Below are 18,138 nucleotides of genomic sequence, written 5' to 3'. Positions count from 1 at the left end.
CTTTTTGCCTGCACTCCAAACATCTCCTTGGTTATTTGTTGGTGACCACATAATAACCAAATTCAATGCAGGACTAGGATATATCATATCACCTCAGGAGCGAATGAAAACAAGAGGCTGAATGTATTGATCCAAGTGCTGCATTCCGAGATCTGCCGTAAACCAATCAAATCACGACACTAAATATCATGGAATCGATATTCCAACTTTATAGAGACTCCTCTTCACGCATCGATCAATAATGCCTTCCTGAATAGATTCAGTATGGCAATGATCACCCAACACTCTCCCCATGATTGCTCACGGCAGAGTCTTGAGCAAGGGATGGTGAATCAAGGTTTGTATGAATTGGAACCCCTAAAAGGGCATCCCCCGTGACGAATGTCGCAGATACGAGGAGGAGAGACAGGGTTGAATTATTCGAAGTCCGTCAAGCCATGGATAGTTTGACAGCAGACTAATCCTCGGACTTGTAGGCGAGTTGACTCAGGAATCTATTTGGATTACAGACCTAGACGAATAGAAATCGTAACAAAGTGGATTTGAAAGGGCCCAAGAGAGACAAGACCGTAATTAGTGCACATCTCCTAGGGTCGAGATCGAGTTAGACTCTGATACCCTATTTAATTTACAAGATATATAACATGACCATGCCCCCCTTTCTAAGATGCTATTTCTCACAAGCAACACCACCGCTACCCGAATTAATACTGATTAAATCACACCTAGCCTTTTAGTTATTGTGCTCCAGAAAAACACGTGAGTCTATAGTGCTTATATTGAAGCGGATTCCAAGCATATCATTTCTACAGAATTTTGAGCACCGCCGAGATTTTTTTGAACCCCGTTCAACTGTGACCTGTGGCGGGTCAGCTTGGTAGGTGCTGAGATAAGGCTACCGCATCACATAGCCGTATAGAGTTATAACATCGGAGTCGAACATTACTTAACCTCATAGAGCCCCCTAAATCATTGTTTTTAGGCATTGCCATGGTTATCGGATCAGTCATGCCATGGAAATGCTTGCGCGATCTTCATAGCAGATTCCGAGTAATCTCGGTTGAGGATGCTTCTATGGACAGACGTCTATACTAGCTGTGCAAATGTATTGAGATATGCTTGATATGAGTCTCAGGGTTGACAAGCCCAGTTGGCCAGATTCCCGCGGTTTCCAGAAGAATTTGGAAAAGGGAAAGAAAAAGTCTCGATCCGTCGATTGCAATTAACCGGCGGACGGAGAAACTCAGTCTAGTTGACAGAGAGCCGTACATCGATAGAGTTCCCGTCCCGGATTTATCACCGGTCAATGATTTCCGAGTACCTTTTGAGAAAGGAATTTATCCCGATCATCCTATTGCCGGAATGTAAAAGTTTTTGCGAGATTCTGATCACGAGGTGAGAAGAAAATGAAGAAAAAACAAAGTTTGCTAATTTAGATAGCTTTGAAGTTTGACAAGCTGATTAAGTATCTAGTAAGACAGTATGACGATTGGGTTGTGGCTGCCAAAGCTATAGTTAGTTTCCATGGTGGTCCGTCGGGGCCCATAGCTCCGGAGTTGATGTGGTCAACCGCCGACAAGTTGCGCACTCCACGCAAATTGCAGGCGATCGACAATGTCGTAGTAATCACATTAATAATAACCGTCTAATTAAGATATAATATCTGACAAAGGATGAATAGTCTAGACAGGTCCCGGTCCAGTTGGCACGGATAATTTCTTGAAAGGTAAAAAAAAGGTGAGCCCCACGGCAGCCCCTCCAAAGCCGGACCCCAGCACACCGGTTGACGCCATAGGATTCAGGCCATTGTTTGTCTGCCCACCTTCAAGCGTCATCTGCCCCTCCGCGACTCCCGCTGTGTTTTTCCCTCCGTTTCTTTCCCATTCATCCATTCTTCTTGGACATTCGTCTTGGTGACTTTCTCTTATAATCAGGTATGTCTTTTTCGGGTTGAGCTCGTTCGTTCTATAACTCTTCTTTTCTTGATTCCTTGCTGTTGAGAGCTTCCCCGCACTGACATTAGCTATCTCTGCTGTAGATTTTCAAGAAACAAAAGCCATCACCATGCCACCTTTCTCGCAGGCTACCGAGCTCTCCGCCTGGAAGGAGCTCCAGGAGCACCACACCGCTGTCGGTCGTAACATTGTCCTGAAGGAGGCCTTCGAGAAGGACCCTCAGCGCTTCGAGAAGTTCAGCCGGACCTTCAAGAACACTGTGGACAACTCGGACATCCTCTTCGATTTCTCTAAGAACTTCCTCACTGAGGAGACCCTCTCCCTTCTGGTCAAGCTGGCCAAGGAGGCCAATGTTGAGGAGCTCCGCGATGCTATGTTCAAGGGTGAGCACATCAACTTCACTGAGGATCGTGCTGTCTACCACGCTGCTCTCCGCAATGTCTCCAACGAGCCCATGCAAGTCGATGGCAAGAGCGTTGTCGAGGATGTGAACTCCGTGTTGGAGCACATGAAGGAGTTCTCCGAACAGGTCCGCAGTGGTGAGTGGAAGGGTTACACTGGCAAGAAGATTGACACCGTCATCAACATTGGTATTGGTGGTTCGGATCTGTAAGTTCTCGCCTTGAAAAGCTTCAAAGTTTTGGAAGTCACTAACAGCTGTGATAGTGGTCCGGTTATGGTCACCGAGGCCCTGAAGCCATACGGTGCTCCGGGCATGAAGCTGCACTTTGTCTCCAACATTGATGGAACTCACATTGCCGAGGCCCTCAAGGACTCCAATCCTGAAACTACCCTCTTCCTGATCGCTTCCAAGACCTTCACCACCGCAGAGACTACTACCAACGCGAACAGCGCTAAGAAGTGGTTCCTCGAGACTGCCAAGGATGAATCTCATATCGCCAAGCACTTCGTTGCCCTTTCCACCAACGAGGCTGAGGTCACCAAGTTCGGCATTGACAAGAAGAACATGTTCGGCTTCGAATCCTGGGTGGGTGGTCGCTACTCCGTCTGGAGTGCGATCGGTCTCTCCGTTGCCCTCTACATCGGTTATGAGAACTTCCACCAGTTCTTGGCTGGTGCCCAAGCCATGGACAAGCACTTCCGTGAAACTCCTCTGGAGCAGAACATTCCCGCCATTGGCGGTTTGCTGAGTGTGTGGTACAGTGACTTCTTCGGTGCCCAGACTCACCTGGTTGCACCTTTCGATCAGTACCTGCACCGATTCCCTGCCTACCTGCAGCAGCTCTCCATGGAGAGCAACGGCAAGGCCATTACCCGCTCTGGTGAATACGTCAAGTACACCACTGGCCCCATCCTGTTTGGCGAGCCTGCCACCAACGCCCAGCACAGCTTCTTCCAGTTGCTCCACCAGGGCACCAAGCTCATCCCGTCGGACTTCATCATGGCTGCTGAGTCTCACAACCCTGTCGAGGGTGGCAAGCACCAGCGCATGCTCGCGTCCAACTTCCTTGCTCAGTCCGAGGCCCTGATGGTCGGCAAGACCCCCGAGCAGGTCAAGACTGAAGGCGCCCCCGACAACTTGGTCCCCCACAAGACCTTCCTTGGAAACCGCCCCACCACTTCGATTCTGGCTCAGAAGATCACTCCCTCCACTCTCGGCGCTTTGATCGCGTACTACGAGCACCTCACCTTCACCGAGGGTGCCGTCTGGAACATCAACTCCTTCGACCAGTGGGGTGTGGAGCTGGGCAAGGTTCTTGCCAAGAAGATCCAGCAGGAGCTGGAGACCTCTGGCGCTGGCGCTGGTCACGATGCTTCAACCAGTGGTCTGCTGGCCGCCTTCAAGCAGAAGGCCAATCTGGCATAGGTGTTCCGATTGGGTAAGCCGGTCATAAATTGGACGGACAAAAAAGGAGTATAATGTTTCCATCTTGACGAGGATATGAAGAGTCACCTTTCTGTTAATTAGTCACATCCCATTGAATGAGATATGTGTAGTAATTTTCAATATTCGCCCCATTTATAGGTCAATGTAATAGTAGCGAGAGCAATGGTTGCGACCCGAGGAAGTTGAAATGACACGGTGTAGTTCATTGCATGGAGACGGGACTTGCCTTCCGTTGGCAAGATTGGCCCAACCCGGCCTTAGTTTCCCTTGGATGTGCGGCTCGCCACCGTGGCTCCTCTCTACAACATCGACTCGACATTAGCAAGAGAGCCCTTCCGCCTCGCCGGCGGGCTGTGAGTATTTAACATGCCATTCGTAAAGGGTGGACTTGTTCAATTGTTCAATGCGATCGCCTATTATGGACTGATTTCGTCTTTTGCGGTGCCGGTTGCTGCAGGAGGCAACTCGGCGAGTGCCTCTCAGGGTGGATATTTTCACGGACAACCCATGCCGGTGACATGCTTGAATCGGACAATGTGAGTGTGAATAATAATACTAAGTATTTTCGAACGTGAGGTGGAGGAGACTCTCGTTTGTGTTCGTGCGATATGACTTGTCAATAGATGCTAACGCTGGCTCCGGTTTTTTAGTGACTCCGGCGAACATGTAATGCTCCCCGCACCTATTGACCATAGATTTATGCCATATTGAGGATATCAATGGACCATATGTGTTTTGCTAACGCAAATTCTCCAGATCACCGACAGTCTCGGCAAACTCCAATACATTCCATTCCCAACCTGCAAGGAGACCTCCCTCCCCCTCGCCCTTCGCTACGGTGTGACTGAGACAGTCAATTGCACCATTGACAAAGTTTCCGATGAGCTTTACCACCTCCTCGAGTATTATGTCCACTCCGATGTGCCGATGAACTGCCGTGTGCCCACGGCGCCCCTCCTGTCGCCCACATCTTCGCATTCAGATGACAAGGCCCATGAAGACGAGGCTGTTGGCACCGAGCTTTCAGCGCTGAGTGAGGAAGGACCTCCTTATACCCCAATCACCTTTGCGCTGCAGGGGACTTTGCAGCGCAGTCATCTTCATATCTGGACCGATATGAATGTGCTCATGCACAACATCATTTCGAAGCCAAAGAAGAATAAACGAAAGGCTAAGAAGACGGCGCCGGGATATGCCGTGGCCGGTACTGCATACTCCGTACCCGAGTTTGAATTGTCCTTTCTCAATAGCAAGAAGAAGGTGTCCGAGGAGGAGAAGGAGGCAGCTGCAGTGGCCGAGGCAGCCCGTGAGCCTTGGACAGCGGGGCATGGCACAAAAGTCGTTCGTGAGCAGCCTCTCACCTTCACTTTTCATGTGAATTGGGTTGAGGGTGGAGGAGGCATCGGATGGCCATCTCGGGGGTCTTCTATTAGCGAATTGGCGGAGGGAACAGGTTTCTTCTCGAAACTGTTTTTCTTCATTCTGGCTGCATCATTGGGAGCCGCCATGGCCTTGTATTGGGAACGAACTCGGCGACGGGGCTGGCGAGGCGATGGGATCCTCGGTGTTCCGTCGCGGGCAAAGGGGTCGATTGGTGGTCTGTATGGAAATGGCGGGAAATCCAATGGGTATGGGGGGTATTCCGCCAGCAACGTCTCGATGACGGGGAACGGAGGAGGGTATGGGTACGGAGGGTTCACAGCTGGGAAGAAAGATTAGATTGCGGTAGATATAGACGTATCTAGTACTGACAGGAACTGGATATAGATCCCATTCTGATTGTAGCCAGCTAAACTCCGAGTACTAATCAAGTGACATAGTATACATGACAGAAAGAACATCCACTGCAGGTGAGCAGGATAACACGCGATCTCCCTTCGATCCCAACGACGGCGACCCTTGCAATCCCATTTTATGTACACCCCAATACAAGCCGTAATGATACACCATTAAAGACCAAACGTAATTACCATCTGCGCCCTCATCTTCTCGATCCGACGAACTGTCTTCTGGAACGAGAACTTGAACAGCTTCCTCCACCTCTCCATCTTCAAGTTCTTCCTCACCTGTCCCCGTCTGGTGTGGAACTTCTGACCATTGGCCTGGTACCGGATCTTATTCGCCGTGCATGTCGCCTGCAGTATCCTCAGCGCCGAGGCCAAATCCGTGCCCTTCTCCGGTTCAACGTGCACCTGACGACCGAGAGTAGGTCCCAACTTCAGCTCCACCCGCCGCACAGGAGTCCGATAGTTTTCTGTCTCTGCGGACATGCCCACGGCGCGAGAGAGCGCGAGGGGGTCTTCGGAAGGACCGTTGCGTGAGCCTTCGGCGGTGGATTCGCGGTTGTTGATGTTTAGTTTGGAAAGGATCTCGTCGAAGTCGGAGGGGGCTTGCGTTGCGGTTTGGGTCTGAGCCTTTGTGGGTTCTGAGGGTTTGCTAGCATAACTGCGGATGGCGGATTTGTTCATGAATTGGGTCGCAAGGAGGCCTGGTTGTTGCTTGTAGAGAAGAGATGTCGGCCTCGAACGGAGGCAGCGGGTTAGGGAGCGCATCTCCATTGTGATTGGGGTACCGAGGGGGGCTTTTTGCGTGGAATTCAGGAGAGTAGTCAGTTCCGGCCTCCTCGATGAGCCTTCGCGAGTTTTCAGGGACTGTAATGGCGGTGATGGAGCCGGCTGGGTTGCGGTGTTGAATTCTCCGGATACTTTGGCTCCAAATTTCCAGATCGGAAATCTGTGTTCACGTGATCCGTGCATACTTCTACAGCACGGCGGTCTGTTTCTTCTGGATTTCACGAGATTGGACTTTCCTCCTTTTGGGGTTTGATATCGGTCGTTGCGGTTGCAATATAATTTATTTCTGGCTCTATTAGATTTACGAATTATAGACTCCTCGGCCACCTGCTATTTACAATGTCCTCCATCAGCATCGCAACTCTTCCCCGCATGAGTCGGGATGCCCTCTCAGCCTTGCTTCTTTCCGCCAGTACCCCCAGTAAACTGGCCATTATTGATGTCCGGGACTCTGGTCAGTAATACCTCTCAGATACATTCTTATCTGCATCCTAAAATCTAACCTATACAACCAGACCACGTCGGCGGCCACATCCGCTCCTCAACCTGGGTCCCCAGCTCCTCACTCGACGTCCGCCTGCCCGAGCTCATCCGCACCCTGAAGGACAAAGAGATGGTCGTGTTCCACTGTGCCCTCAGCCAGCAGCGTGGTCCGTCCGCTGCGCTGCGCTACGCCCGCGAGCGAGAGCGTGTGTTGAGTTCCGAGGAGAGCCCGAAGCAGGATGTCTACGTGCTGGAGGGTGGGTTTGTACAGTGGCAGGAGAAGTATGGCAAGGATACGAGATTGACGGAGGCGTATGTGGAGGATATCTGGCAGGAGTATTGAGTTGTTTGCCCACGGAGCCCTTCGCTAGGGCTATTTTGTTTTTCTTGTTCCTTGGTTCGTTTCGTGATTGGTTAGAGCTGTGCATGGGAGATACCCGGTTAGAGATGTAATAGATTGGTTTGGTTTTAGTTTTTCTTTTGACGAATTTGGTTTTGTTTGTTGGGGTTAGTGTAGATGGCATCGAGTGTGTAGTTCTTGTGTTGCTTTGTCTTTGATTTTTTCTCTTTTTTTCTCTCCTCTTTGTTGCCTGCGCAAAGGCCCTGTCTTGTTATGAATGCGTAAAGCATACTAACCAAATGCTCGCATTAATCCAAAGCCATCGGGAGAACACCATGTGGATTCGAGCTGGTACTAACGGGACACGGAGTGCGGGGAACTGCACAGTCAATTGCACTGCATGTCTCGCTGTCTGTTGGCTGATGGTGCCAAGTGGCATGGAGCGCAAGTGTTGGCTTTCTGTCGAACTAATAAATGAATGCGATGTGTCTTAGCCCGTGACTGGGATCTCATTCCTGCGGCGATCATGTGGTCCGAACTCCCAAGACCGCAGATTCATCGACAACTGACCAACAGATCTCCATCATCAAATGATAAGGCTAAACGACCCCGACATGTTCCAGTTGCCGCCAGCCTGCTGCGGCAGCGCATGCGAGAAATACATCTCCGCCAATGGTCTCCTGCTAGTACAATGCAATTGCAACCCATGCTTGCGTGTGAATGAGGCTGTGGTGGGGTAAAAAGAGGTATAAAAGAGCTCTCCTGCCCAGTCGAGTCCGGACTGATTTGTCGTCCACGAACACTTTTGTATTTTGTTCTTCTCGCATGCCAATCCTAGTCGACCTGATTGCCTTTGTCTGTTAAGACATGGCCCTCAATGAGAACCCATCGTTGGCGAACCAGTCGGCGCCGGTCAAGAAGTTTAAATGTTTACGCTGTAAAAAGGATACGTTCAAGTCTGCAATAGGGCTTGCAAAACATCAGGCTGCCCTAGGTCACCACCACGTTGCTTGTCCCGTATGCAACAAGGAGTTTGGTACTGAAAAAGGCCGCGATGATCACCAGAGATCATCCCACAACCGACGTCCCGTATCGAGGAGGAAGAAGGCTGTTCCTGCCTTAGTGCCTCCCGCACAAGACTCTTCGACACGGCAAGAGCAACTACAAAACAATCAACAAGTGCTGCAGCAGGGGCAACAGCAACAAGAACAACAACAAGTAAAGTTGCTCGTCGATCAAGGTGTAAAGAAGCCAGCTATCGGTAGGGCTTAGAATTTCTAGATATGCTAGGCGAAAGCCGCTAATTCGAAACCAGCCGTCTCCCATACCAGCAGTACCACACTCCACGATCACATGGAGAATGCTGTACCTGTTAGTGGCCCTCTGAATGAAGTGCGACTATACTATAATGGCAACTTCTTCATGACCCTCACTCCTTCAGAGCAAGAGCTTGTATACGCGAATCTTCTCACAAAGTGTCACTCCTCTGTTCGTCTACAAAGGCAAGGTTATACCATGCCAAGTGTGGCACAAGGTGACCAGTCGAGTCCGAAGAAAGCTACTGTTGCAAGAAAATACTTTCTGGAAACGCCTGTCTTGAATCTGTACGGAACGAGAAGAGCCATCGTCATTGATTGCGAAATGGTTCAGGTGAGAAGATGGCAAAGAGAAGTAGCCTTTCTGAGCGCCGTTGACTTCCTCACTGGGGAAGTTCTCATCAACAACTACGTCCGGCCAACGGGGAAGGTAACCGACTGGACGACGAGGGTCAGCGGCATAACGCCAGCTGCAATGGCCGAGGCGGTAGCACGAGGGCAGGCGCTTAATGGATGGCAGTCCGCGCGACAGGAACTATACAAATACATCGATGCGCAAACTATCCTCATTGGCCACTCCCTTAATTCCGACCTGGACGTCCTGGGGATATACCACTCGCGAGTTGTTGACTCGGTGATACTAGCTAGCGAAGCTGTGTTTGGTTATTCCGCTGCGTTTAAGCGCCTCTATAGTCTAAAGACACTGTCCGAGGCATTTTTGAAACTACGTATCCAGTCGGATCATCATCCCCACGTGTGCTTGGAAGACACCCTCGCGACGCGAGACGTGGTCCTGTCGTGTCTGCGGAACCCCGATGGCCTAACAGTGTGGGCTGGAAATGCGAAGGCCAAACATGACGCCGAGGTAAAAGAGCGAGAAGAGAGAAAGCGCCAGAAGAAGGAGCAGAAAGCGAAGATGGCCGCAAAGCAACAGCAGGCAACAGCGACACAGCCATCAACATCCCGCGGACCTCTGGGGAATGCCTCCCAGTTGCTGGTTTTTGAGGAATCTTCTGGTATAGAGGCATCCGATGACCCTGAAACACTCCGGTGGTCAGACATCGCAGAGGATTGTGGATGGCCCCATCCTGACACAGGGTACGATCCCTGGTCAGACTGAAACATTCCTCCGAGATTTAATCGACGTGTTTGTATATCCGGTCTACATATTGTATGGAGTTTTGACTAGGCTTGTACCCTCTTCATAGTTTCTATTCTCATGAGTCATGAGGTGCTGCTATTCTTTTCTTCCGCCTATTTTTGGGGAGGGGAATCATTTAATTTACTGAGCTCCGAGGTTTAAACCTACTGCCTAGTTTTCTTGCTCTTGATTCTTGTGGGGTATCTTTCTGGGAAGATCGATGAGAGATTTCAGGGGTTTAAGCCTGGGTTTTCGGGTGAGATGCTCAATATTGGTTCTTCGCAGTACTATGCAGTTTTCGGGAGTTCGTCCGAAGTAGAACCCAAATATCGGGTTTCATCCACCGGCTAAAGTAACAAACCCTAACCTAACGACAAGACGAACATCCCGAAGGGCTCGGTGTTAGCTCTGGCCTCTGGACTGCAAGGAGACCAGGATAGGGCGACAAAGACAGCTCTTGAGATCCTAGAGAAAATACTACTATTTTATATACATTTTTAGGCTTTAAAATCGTTGAAACCATTGTTATTAGAGCTCTCAAGCTCTCCGTCTTCAGACCTATCTTAATCCCTAGCCACTATTGAGTTTTAGTTAAATTATGATCCCCTCAGAGCCGATACCATCACCCCGAGACCCCTTGCCTCGGTACTGTGTAGAACCTCATCAGGGACAATTTACAAAAGCCGTAGGGTTCGGGATCTGATGCTTCTGATCCCCACCGATCGCTGCCTCAGCTGGGGACGTGCCCCCCGAAGTGGTCCCCTGGCTAACACTAGTGCGCAGTCCGAAACACTGCCGTATTCTACACATCAAAACGCTAAAATATGTAGGATGTTTTCGATAAAACGATGGCCTTGGTCATTGAGCTACACAGGCTGTCGAGTTGATATGGCACTGATGAGTGCCGAAGTATACCCTGTTGGCTGGCATCGCTAGTGCTTTGAGTATATAAAGATGGCCCGTTCTTCTCAAGATGTTGTACTGTGTACACCAGAATCATTACTCCAGAATCATTCACACACTTAGCCGGCCGTCATGCATCTCTGTCTGTTGACGCTTGCTCTTGCTGCCCTGGCAGCTGCAACCCCAGTAGACATCCAGGAACGTCAGCGTATGTCGACATCTAAATACCCACTCTTACTTGAGCCACTCGAACATTCCTTGGCTAACCATATCCGACTCGAGCAGTCTTAAGCAGCGGAAACGAGCTGCGAGATGGCTCTTGCAAGCCGATTACCTTCATCTTTGCCCGTGCTTCCACGGAGCCCGGACTTCTGGTGAGCCCCAGCCCTGACCCCATTACCTGCACCAAGCCAAGTACTAACATTTCTTTTGTTATTAGGGCATCTCAACCGGCCCCGCAGTCTGCAACAACCTAAAGAAAGCCAAACCAGGTCAAGTAGCGTGCCAGGGTGTCGGACCGAAGTACACAGCTGATCTGCCATCCAACGCTCTGCCCGAGAACACCTCCCCGGCGGCCATCCAAGAAGCCCAAGACCTGTTCCAGCAGGCCGTCACCAAATGCCCGGAGACACAAATCGTGGCCGGTGGATATAGGTGCGTTTACCCACTGACCCCGGCACCCACAATACAGCAGCTGTAGTAGTAGCAGTAGCTAACCTTCAACAGCCAAGGCACAGCCGTAATGGACGACTCCATCAAGCGCCTCCCCGACAACGTCAAGGAGAAGATCAAGGGCGTCGTGCTCTTCGGCTACACACGTAACGCTCAGGAACACGGCCAGATCGCCAACTTCCCCAAGGATAAGGTCAAGGTCTACTGCGCAATGGGCGATATGGTCTGTGATGGCACTTTGATCGTCGGCCCGGCCCATTTCACTTACGTTGGCAATACCGGCGAAGCGAGTCAGTTCTTGCTGGGGAAGCTGAGTGCTGCTTCTGAGTCTGAGACTGAGTCTTCGGGTACGTCGACTTCCGAGGCTGCTGGCTCCTCGTCTGGGTCTGGGTCTGGATTGTCGCCTTTTGGGGGCTTCGGGAACTTTGGGAACCTGTTTGGTGGACTGTAGATTTGTGGTTATGATGGGTCTGTCTTTTGTGTTATCTTAACGATTTTGGGCTTGGGTTTGGTTTATGCGTCTGAGATTATGTGGACTGGAGTGAGGGTTAGATGTTCTTGTTTTGGATATGTTATATCGCTTGTCAAGTCGAGTTCTGTCCTGAGTATCTGCGGTTGATTCAGCTCATACAGTAGACCTCCCGTATAACCACAGAGATGCAACACGGCCGGTATCGATTGTCCAGCCAGTTATCTCTTTCAGCCATTACGCAAACCATACAATACATCCAGTAGAGTTTATCAAATGAAGGCAGGCTATTCCCTACACCTTCAACCCCAAACAGTTCTTCACTTCTCCATACCTCTATACCAGGATATACATACATAAAATACAAGAGGAAATCTATAGTACAATCTCCATCGCCGTCCAAGCTCCCCGAAATACTATTCTAAAGCTCAATCCCACCCCCAAACCCAACCGGCCTCCTCTTGCTTCATTCTCCGGTACAATGGCCATGAATTTATAGATCTTGCCCATGCCACCACCTCCCTTCTCTACCAAGCGCTGCCACCCAGTTTCTAATGTTTTTCTCCTCTCCTCGTCCTTCTCATGCTTGAGCAGCTGCTGCATGCGCTCGGCAATGCCCATCGTCTGCAGGAAATCCCCCTGCTCAACAGGTCCATGAACCTCCACCCCCTCGCTCCCTTCAATCGCCGCCTCCGCCAACGCCGTGAAGTCCACATCAGCACTCACATCCACCTGCCCTGGCGCCGACAGCGGCGGAACCTTGCGGTGATGCTGGATGCCCCGCAGCGAGTTCACAGGATGGTATTCATGGTGCCGTAGTCCATGATCAGGGCCGCGCCGGAGGGGATGCGCTTGGCTGGTGCCGGCTGCGCAGATGCATTCCTGGGGTGCTGCGAGGCGCCGCCGATGCGACGGGCGAACTCGGATGCGTAGATGCGGCTTTCCGGGCTGATTTCGATGGTCGAGCCTGCTTGGGACTTGAGGGCGCGGTAGCGCGGGGAGATCTCGGGGATGACGAGCGAGGATGGGGTTGAGGCTTTGGCGAGGGTGAGTTTGAATTCGGGCTCGTCGGGGAGGTTCTCGTCGATGGCTTTCGGGTTCAGCGTCACCATGAGTTCGCGCCATTGAGGCGTGTTGGCGGGTTTGAGGGGCTTGTGGAGTTTTGTTGGGCCTGTGGGCGTCATCATTGTGTCCTGCGGGGGCTGGTTTTCGGGGGAGGGCGGGATGGATTCGAAGGCGTGGATGGGGAGGGCGTCGAAGAATTCGTGGGCGATTATGAAGGGGGTTTTGTCTTCTTCTGTTTTCGGAGCTGTGTTAGTGGGTGGTTTTTTGTTGGTTGGAGAGAGGGTTGCGAACCGTGTGGAAGAAGTCGGATGTCCTCGACCCAGATTACGGGGACGTTGAAGTATTTGCAGGTGCTTTTGTGGCCGATTTCTGTTTCCTCCATCGTGGCGTCGCCGCAGAGACGTTGCTTTTGGACTTCCCTTAGAGTGGGACTCGCTTCGACTAGGTAGATGGCTTCAATGCTGGAGGTGAAGCTTTTGAAGTTCCTGAATGTCTGGAGTATGGCACTGGCGGTCAGTCTGGGGTCTGATAGTATCTCTCTTGCTTGCTAGAGAGAGAGAGAGGAGAAGACGGGGTGGACTCACACGTAACATGTCATCCATCAACGTTCCCTTACCGGGACCAACCTCCATCAACTGCACCCCGCTACTTTTGCGTCCCTGCGCCATCCATTCCGCAATTGTCCATATTCCGACTAATTCACCAAATACCTGCGAGATCTCCGGCGAAGTGACAAAGTCGCCTTTCTTGCCGAAAACCTCTCCGTCGCCTGCGGGTCTGGTCGTGTAGTAGCCGCCTTCTGGGGAGGTGAGGACCTGGCGCATGAATGCCGCGATGGGGATGGGTCCTGTTACCTTGGGCGAACGTTAGCTGGTTCTCGATGGGTACATGAAATTGAGCGAATCTGAATACTTTAATGGCATCTGCAAGTGTGCGCGCCAGTGGCGTGGACCATTGTCGGGTTTCATAGGTTGAGGACCATCGCTGTGATGATTTTAGGACGAGTGACCGGTTGGGATGGTTCCTGATCAATTGCGTCAGGGCGCGCCGGGCTCCATGGTTCATTTTGGGGCACCAAGCCTTCAAGGTTGTAGATTTTTGATTATCAAGAGGAAGAGTGGTAGTTAAGAATTATTAAAGGTTGTATTGGAGGTATGGCTGAAGTATATTGTTTTGTTCTCCAAATCTTCTCCGCAAAAGTTCCGATGCACGTGATCGGCCTTATCATATCATATCAGTTCCACCCAAAAAAGTACGATGATTATCTATCATGACATCCGATGTCTTGTATGAAGTAAACTAATCGGAAGTGTCCAAACCCGGTATTTCAATTGATATTCTTACATATGGCGGTTATTTAAGATCCAATGATTGAAATGCTGTAATCGAAATGTCCACCGTAATCTATCGCCGGCCCCGGTAGTTTCTCGGATTCCGTGGGGGCGCATCGACCATCATTTGATCGCTGTAGAGACTCTGTTCGTTTGATTGTTGAGCTTGGTTCCTGCTGGTACCCGCGTTTCGATTTCCTCGGAAGTTGCGTCTATTATTGCGGTTCCCGGAGGCATCATCGCGACCAGTTGCTTGGTTCTGGCCGCCGAACCCATAGCTTCCGTCTTGAACAGCAGGATCCGCTCCACGATGTAACAAGCGCTTACGGTTTTCTTGTTCTCGAAGATCGCTGAATGAGTTTTGGGCGCCCGCAGAACGCTCGAATAAATCCTGGCCCTGGGAACCGGCGCTGCCCGACTTCATTCGCATCGACAGGATTCTGCCATCCGCCTATAATCGTGTATTAGACACCGAAAAACCACCGTGTCCGCGTAGCAAACTCACCCTCTGGTTGTGGAAATTGGCAATCGCACTCTCCGCTGCCCACTTTTCTGCAAACGTGACCTCTGCAGAAACCGTAGGATGCTGCGAGGTAACCCAACAACGCAAGATATTTCCCGTCACAGGTTCCAAAGCCGACTGAATATCTGCAGCGGTAGTGCCCGGTGCGAAATTGCTGCCGACAACGACAAACGGTCCCGACCCTGCGCCCTTGATGGAAAGGCCGACAGGGCCATCGCGAACTGTTGCTTGTCCACTCGCGGGGTTCAAAGCAGACATCAAGCGATCTTCATCGGGGCGACGCTTCTTTCCGGGTTTCGCGTTCGAAGCGGTGACTCGTGCTGGTGCAGACGGCGTCCGGATGGCCTTTTTAGGCTTGGAGGGGGCAGGTGCAGAACGCTAGGTAACAACGCATTGAAATCAGTTCTCTCTGTCGGAGGATGGCGTGATGGTTCGTAATTATCGTTTTACCTTGGCTACGCCGATCCGACTTGCCAGACTCCCTTGTGTCGCAGTTTGCGCCTTGTTGTTACCGGCGCCCGGAGCGCTCGTCCTTCGGTTCTTCCCCAGGATGCTGTTGGCTAGTTCTTCATTCTTTCTCTTTTGGCGATCTTAGGATAGAGAAGCAATAATTAATAAGTCAATAAAGTCAGAAGGAACAGCGTTGGGCAACTGGAAGTTTACCAGCTTCAATGATCTCATTGAAGGAGACTGCTTGCTGGCCGGCGGCCATGATGACGGAAGGGACAGGACGGCGATAGCTCGTCGGGCGATGAAATGGAGGGTATTGTAGAGGGAAGGAGTCAAAGTAAAGATATTAGCAGAACGCTAAGTGTCGGAAGGGTAGAGCAGTAAAACTTCGGGGTCCGCAATTAATCGAGAGGTTGTCAGAAGGATGAGGCTGACCGGACGAAAGAAAAGGTTGTGTCGAAGCTTTGCGACGGAGGCCGGTATTGTATTGTATTGGAAGCTTACTTCAACATAACACTTTAGTTACTTGGGGTGTCACAACACCAGCCGGAGCCCTTGGATAGCCACATCGCTTGCATTGAGCAGTAGACAGTATTAGACCAAATCGTGAGATCCTGCTATCTCTCTAGTAGCTCCAAGACTCTGATTAGGAAGTGAATGATCGAGTTTTCATGGTCACCTTCGTCTGAAATCTCGCAATACAACAGCCACAATATATGCACCATACCTCCTGTCATGATGCGCCAAAGTGCAAACATTGACTGCAGACCTACAGTAACGCACCCCGCTGATCGCGCCTGCTGCCAGTAGCTTCCAGTGAATGAATCCTTACCTGTCCAACCCTACTGTACCAAGTACTACAAGTACTAATATTGCCAAAAACAATGTCCAATCAACAATGTCTGTGGCTGCCTCGTACCTGCCCTGATTGGGACCAAGTACCGCGACCCCTACTTCTTACAGCTGGTGGCCTGTTCAGTGCCTGAGAAGGTTTCTCCAGTCATAAGGGCCAGTCTTCTCCAATCCCTAGGGGCACTAATTTCCAAGACTCTTGGGGCATACCGAGCCTGTCTGTTTCACTTGAGAATACATCCTTGATGGAAATCAACTCGCCTGATATGGCAACGGACAATCAGGGTTGCCGTGCAAACAGACGCCGCCAGGCATTCTCATTTTCGGTCACCCTCCGCCCCTCAATAGCAAGAAGAGCCAGGTACAGTGACCGATTCCTTTGCGTGGAACGTGAATTTAATGGCTTGCTAGGATTGTAAGACCTCCTGCTCCTCCTCTATCCTGCGAGGAAAGCGTCCATTATCCGGTCTTCAACCCTCTTGATCCTCGACATAATCCTGCCGCTGTTACGTCTTCATGGAACAGGGGTGGTTATTATACCTCTCGCAACACCAACCTCGAAAGCCCTGTAAGCTGGGTCCAGAGTCTGTCCAAACGGTCTCTTCGGAGAGCACGCTCCGGACTTGTAGCTCTGAGAGCGGGAATGCAGAGGCGCACTTCTATCTTCAGTACAAATCGCACCGCTAATGTACCTCGAGCTTGGCCTTCGTCTGATGCCACAGAGGGTTCCTCGGACCAGCAGGATGACGCCTCCTTCCCATCAACAATTTCTGAAGCCAGCACAGAGGAAGATTCTGATTTTGGAACTCATCTGCATCGAACAGAGTGCAACGATGCGTCTTCGCTGAGCTGTGATGTGGATAAATGCTTAGATAACTGGCCATTCTCTGTCACGATTACTGATCTCAATCCCTTCCAGGAACTGACTGGAGGATACTGGCCGCCTGGCCTCTTTCTAACCGAGGCGGCGCATAGTATCTTCCCGAGGGACTCGACTGAGGGGAATAATGGGTTAGGGTTGCAGCTTTCAAGGGAATTGACAACTGGGGAATATATCCAATTGGACGATTTTTTCATGGACGAGTCGGGCTCCGAATCAGGGGACTCTCTTCCCAGGCTGAGCCGTTCATCCAAAAGCCTTCCCGAACCTGGCTGTTCTCAAATAACAGGCGCCGAGGCCGAGCCCTCGCATTCAACAATTTTGACACCATTACCCAACAACCTACTTGCACCAGTCCCGCTTCGAGACCCAAGTGTTAATGGGAGCACTTCTCAGATCATAGGCCCCTCACTTTCCCCCGGCTTTCCTAGACCCCAAACGACAGATGGACAACCGTCGGGCCGGTTCTACGCGTCCAGAACCCCTCAGGTGTCCAACGCTGCGTTGGTAGTAGAATCCCGAGTACTAATCGATCGAGTCAGCGCCTACAGCGATAATAGTATTAGTAGGACGGAAGACGAGGTTGAAGATCAAGCCCTAACACCAGCCATTAATCATGAGTCTTCTCCAGACGTACAGGCAGAGCCTCCCCAGCCAGCATATCAATCGACTACAGAAGAAGCCCAGACACAAGATATCGCCGAATCCGGAACAAACGACAACGTGTCAAACGATCCTGTTTGTACATTGTTAACTTTAAGCACGCATCTAGCAGACGCGACATCTGAAAGGCACAACGATGACCATCATCATACTCCGTCGCGTTCATCGGGCGACACTGGTGGGCTGGGGCGTAGTGACTGTTCAGGGGAACAAACCCTATGGTCAGCCCGCCCTAGCGAAGAGGTTACGGTAACGGATCTCACATCTGTGTCGAACAATCTATGGACGTCTATCGAGCATGGTGATCTTGCATCACTACTATCCTTCACAGACGAATACTTCTTCGTTGACGGCAAAACCAGTGGTCACCCCGATCGGGAGATAATCCTACAAAAGCAGAACGGAGCATCATGAGTGAAGAAAGCTTGTATAATGGACTAGGGCACGATCGCAGTCCGTCGGTGGGAACGCTAGACGTTCCGGAGATCATTGGCCCCGGAAGACCTATCCACATTCCACCCTCTCGGCCATATAGAGCAGAGCGAGATGCCAGTGACGACTCCGTCGATGAATATCTTCTTACGTATCCAATGTATCAACGACGCTATTTCCCTTGATGCTTGACGGCCTCGAACGTTCATCTACCGTTCCGACTGCGTACAATTGTTCAGTG

At 51.0% G+C, this 18,138-nt stretch overlaps 9 protein-coding genes across 9 annotated transcripts; 6 read left to right on the top strand and 3 right to left on the bottom strand.

Moving 5' to 3' along the window:
* Positions 1 to 1,853: 1,853 nt before the first annotated feature.
* On the top strand, positions 1,854 to 3,931 carry ANOM_004402 (glucose-6-phosphate isomerase). The gene is made up of 3 exons (XM_015549659.1): positions 1,854 to 1,934; positions 2,039 to 2,564; positions 2,622 to 3,931. The coding sequence occupies exons 2-3, from the start codon at positions 2,065 to 2,067 to the stop codon at positions 3,781 to 3,783; spliced, it is 1,662 nt and encodes a 553-aa protein (XP_015408446.1). The 5' UTR covers positions 1,854 to 1,934; positions 2,039 to 2,064; the 3' UTR covers positions 3,784 to 3,931.
* A 190-nt stretch (positions 3,932 to 4,121) lies between these two features.
* Positions 4,122 to 5,523, top strand: ANOM_004401 (uncharacterized protein; the record flags this gene model as incomplete). The annotated part of the gene is made up of 3 exons (XM_015549658.1): positions 4,122 to 4,340; positions 4,455 to 4,470; positions 4,561 to 5,523. The coding sequence occupies exons 1-3, from the start codon at positions 4,171 to 4,173 to the stop codon at positions 5,521 to 5,523; spliced, it is 1,149 nt and encodes a 382-aa protein (XP_015408469.1). The 5' UTR covers positions 4,122 to 4,170.
* Positions 5,524 to 5,753: 230 nt separating this feature from the next.
* ANOM_004400 (mitochondrial 37S ribosomal protein bS21m) lies at positions 5,754 to 6,362 on the bottom strand (the record flags this gene model as incomplete). Its single annotated transcript, XM_015549657.1, has 1 exon — positions 5,754 to 6,362. The coding sequence occupies one exon, from the start codon at positions 6,360 to 6,362 to the stop codon at positions 5,754 to 5,756; it is 609 nt and encodes a 202-aa protein (XP_015408457.1).
* A 354-nt stretch (positions 6,363 to 6,716) lies between these two features.
* ANOM_004399 (phosphatase YCH1) lies at positions 6,717 to 7,203 on the top strand (the record flags this gene model as incomplete). Its single annotated transcript, XM_015549656.1, has 2 exons — positions 6,717 to 6,831; positions 6,893 to 7,203. 2 exons carry the CDS (start codon positions 6,717 to 6,719, stop codon positions 7,201 to 7,203), a joined length of 426 nt encoding a protein of 141 aa, XP_015408443.1.
* Positions 7,204 to 8,067: 864 nt separating this feature from the next.
* ANOM_004398 (putative exonuclease) lies at positions 8,068 to 9,636 on the top strand (the record flags this gene model as incomplete). The annotated part of the gene is made up of 2 exons (XM_015549655.1): positions 8,068 to 8,461; positions 8,516 to 9,636. 2 exons carry the CDS (start codon positions 8,068 to 8,070, stop codon positions 9,634 to 9,636), a joined length of 1,515 nt encoding a protein of 504 aa, XP_015408444.1.
* Positions 9,637 to 10,692: 1,056 nt separating this feature from the next.
* On the top strand, positions 10,693 to 11,683 carry ANOM_004397 (cutinase family protein; the record flags this gene model as incomplete). Its single annotated transcript, XM_015549654.1, has 4 exons — positions 10,693 to 10,768; positions 10,846 to 10,934; positions 11,000 to 11,214; positions 11,287 to 11,683. 4 exons carry the CDS (start codon positions 10,693 to 10,695, stop codon positions 11,681 to 11,683), a joined length of 777 nt encoding a protein of 258 aa, XP_015408451.1.
* A 393-nt stretch (positions 11,684 to 12,076) lies between these two features.
* Positions 12,077 to 13,831, bottom strand: ANOM_004396 (class I SAM-dependent methyltransferase; the record flags this gene model as incomplete). The annotated part of the gene is made up of 5 exons (XM_015549653.1): positions 12,077 to 12,557; positions 12,623 to 12,998; positions 13,058 to 13,259; positions 13,351 to 13,620; positions 13,679 to 13,831. 5 exons carry the CDS (start codon positions 13,829 to 13,831, stop codon positions 12,077 to 12,079), a joined length of 1,482 nt encoding a protein of 493 aa, XP_015408452.1.
* A 199-nt stretch (positions 13,832 to 14,030) lies between these two features.
* ANOM_004395 (RNA recognition motif domain-containing protein) lies at positions 14,031 to 15,582 on the bottom strand. The gene is made up of 4 exons (XM_015549652.1): positions 15,284 to 15,582; positions 15,071 to 15,210; positions 14,603 to 14,998; positions 14,031 to 14,548 (listed from the first exon to the last, which is right to left on the bottom strand). The coding sequence occupies exons 1-4, from the start codon at positions 15,330 to 15,332 to the stop codon at positions 14,171 to 14,173; spliced, it is 963 nt and encodes a 320-aa protein (XP_015408453.1). The 5' UTR covers positions 15,333 to 15,582; the 3' UTR covers positions 14,031 to 14,170.
* Positions 15,583 to 16,188: 606 nt separating this feature from the next.
* ANOM_004394 (uncharacterized protein) lies at positions 16,189 to 17,879 on the top strand (the record flags this gene model as incomplete). Its single annotated transcript, XM_015549651.1, has 2 exons — positions 16,189 to 16,283; positions 16,334 to 17,879. The coding sequence occupies 2 exons, from the start codon at positions 16,189 to 16,191 to the stop codon at positions 17,877 to 17,879; spliced, it is 1,641 nt and encodes a 546-aa protein (XP_015408442.1).
* Positions 17,880 to 18,138: the final 259 nt, after the last annotated feature.

This window comes from Aspergillus nomiae (assembly GCF_001204775.2).
Source record: "Aspergillus nomiae NRRL 13137 chromosome Unknown contig00078, whole genome shotgun sequence".
Taxonomy (NCBI): Eukaryota; Fungi; Ascomycota; class Eurotiomycetes; order Eurotiales; family Aspergillaceae; genus Aspergillus; species Aspergillus nomiae.
The sequence above is the reverse complement of the archived record's forward strand: the minus strand, read 5'-3'. Positions and strand labels throughout refer to the sequence as shown.

Bases quoted from the DNA above. Each gene is read 5' to 3' on its own strand.
- ANOM_004402 (XM_015549659.1), top strand. From the start codon at position 2,065: ATGCCACCTTTCTCGCAGGCTACCGAGCTCTCCGCCTGGAAGGAGCTC. The intron at 2,565-2,621 runs GTAAGTTCTCGC...CAGCTGTGATAG, and splicing joins GGTATTGGTGGTTCGGATCT to TGGTCCGGTTATGGTCACCG.
- ANOM_004395 (XM_015549652.1), bottom strand. From the start codon at position 15,332: ATGGCCGCCGGCCAGCAAGCAGTCTCCTTCAATGAGATCATTGAAGCT. The intron at 15,211-15,283 runs GTAAACTTCCAG...CTCTATCCTAAG, and splicing joins CAATGAGATCATTGAAGCTG to ATCGCCAAAAGAGAAAGAAT. The intron at 14,999-15,070 runs GTAAAACGATAA...GTTGTTACCTAG, and splicing joins GTCGGATCGGCGTAGCCAAG to CGTTCTGCACCTGCCCCCTC.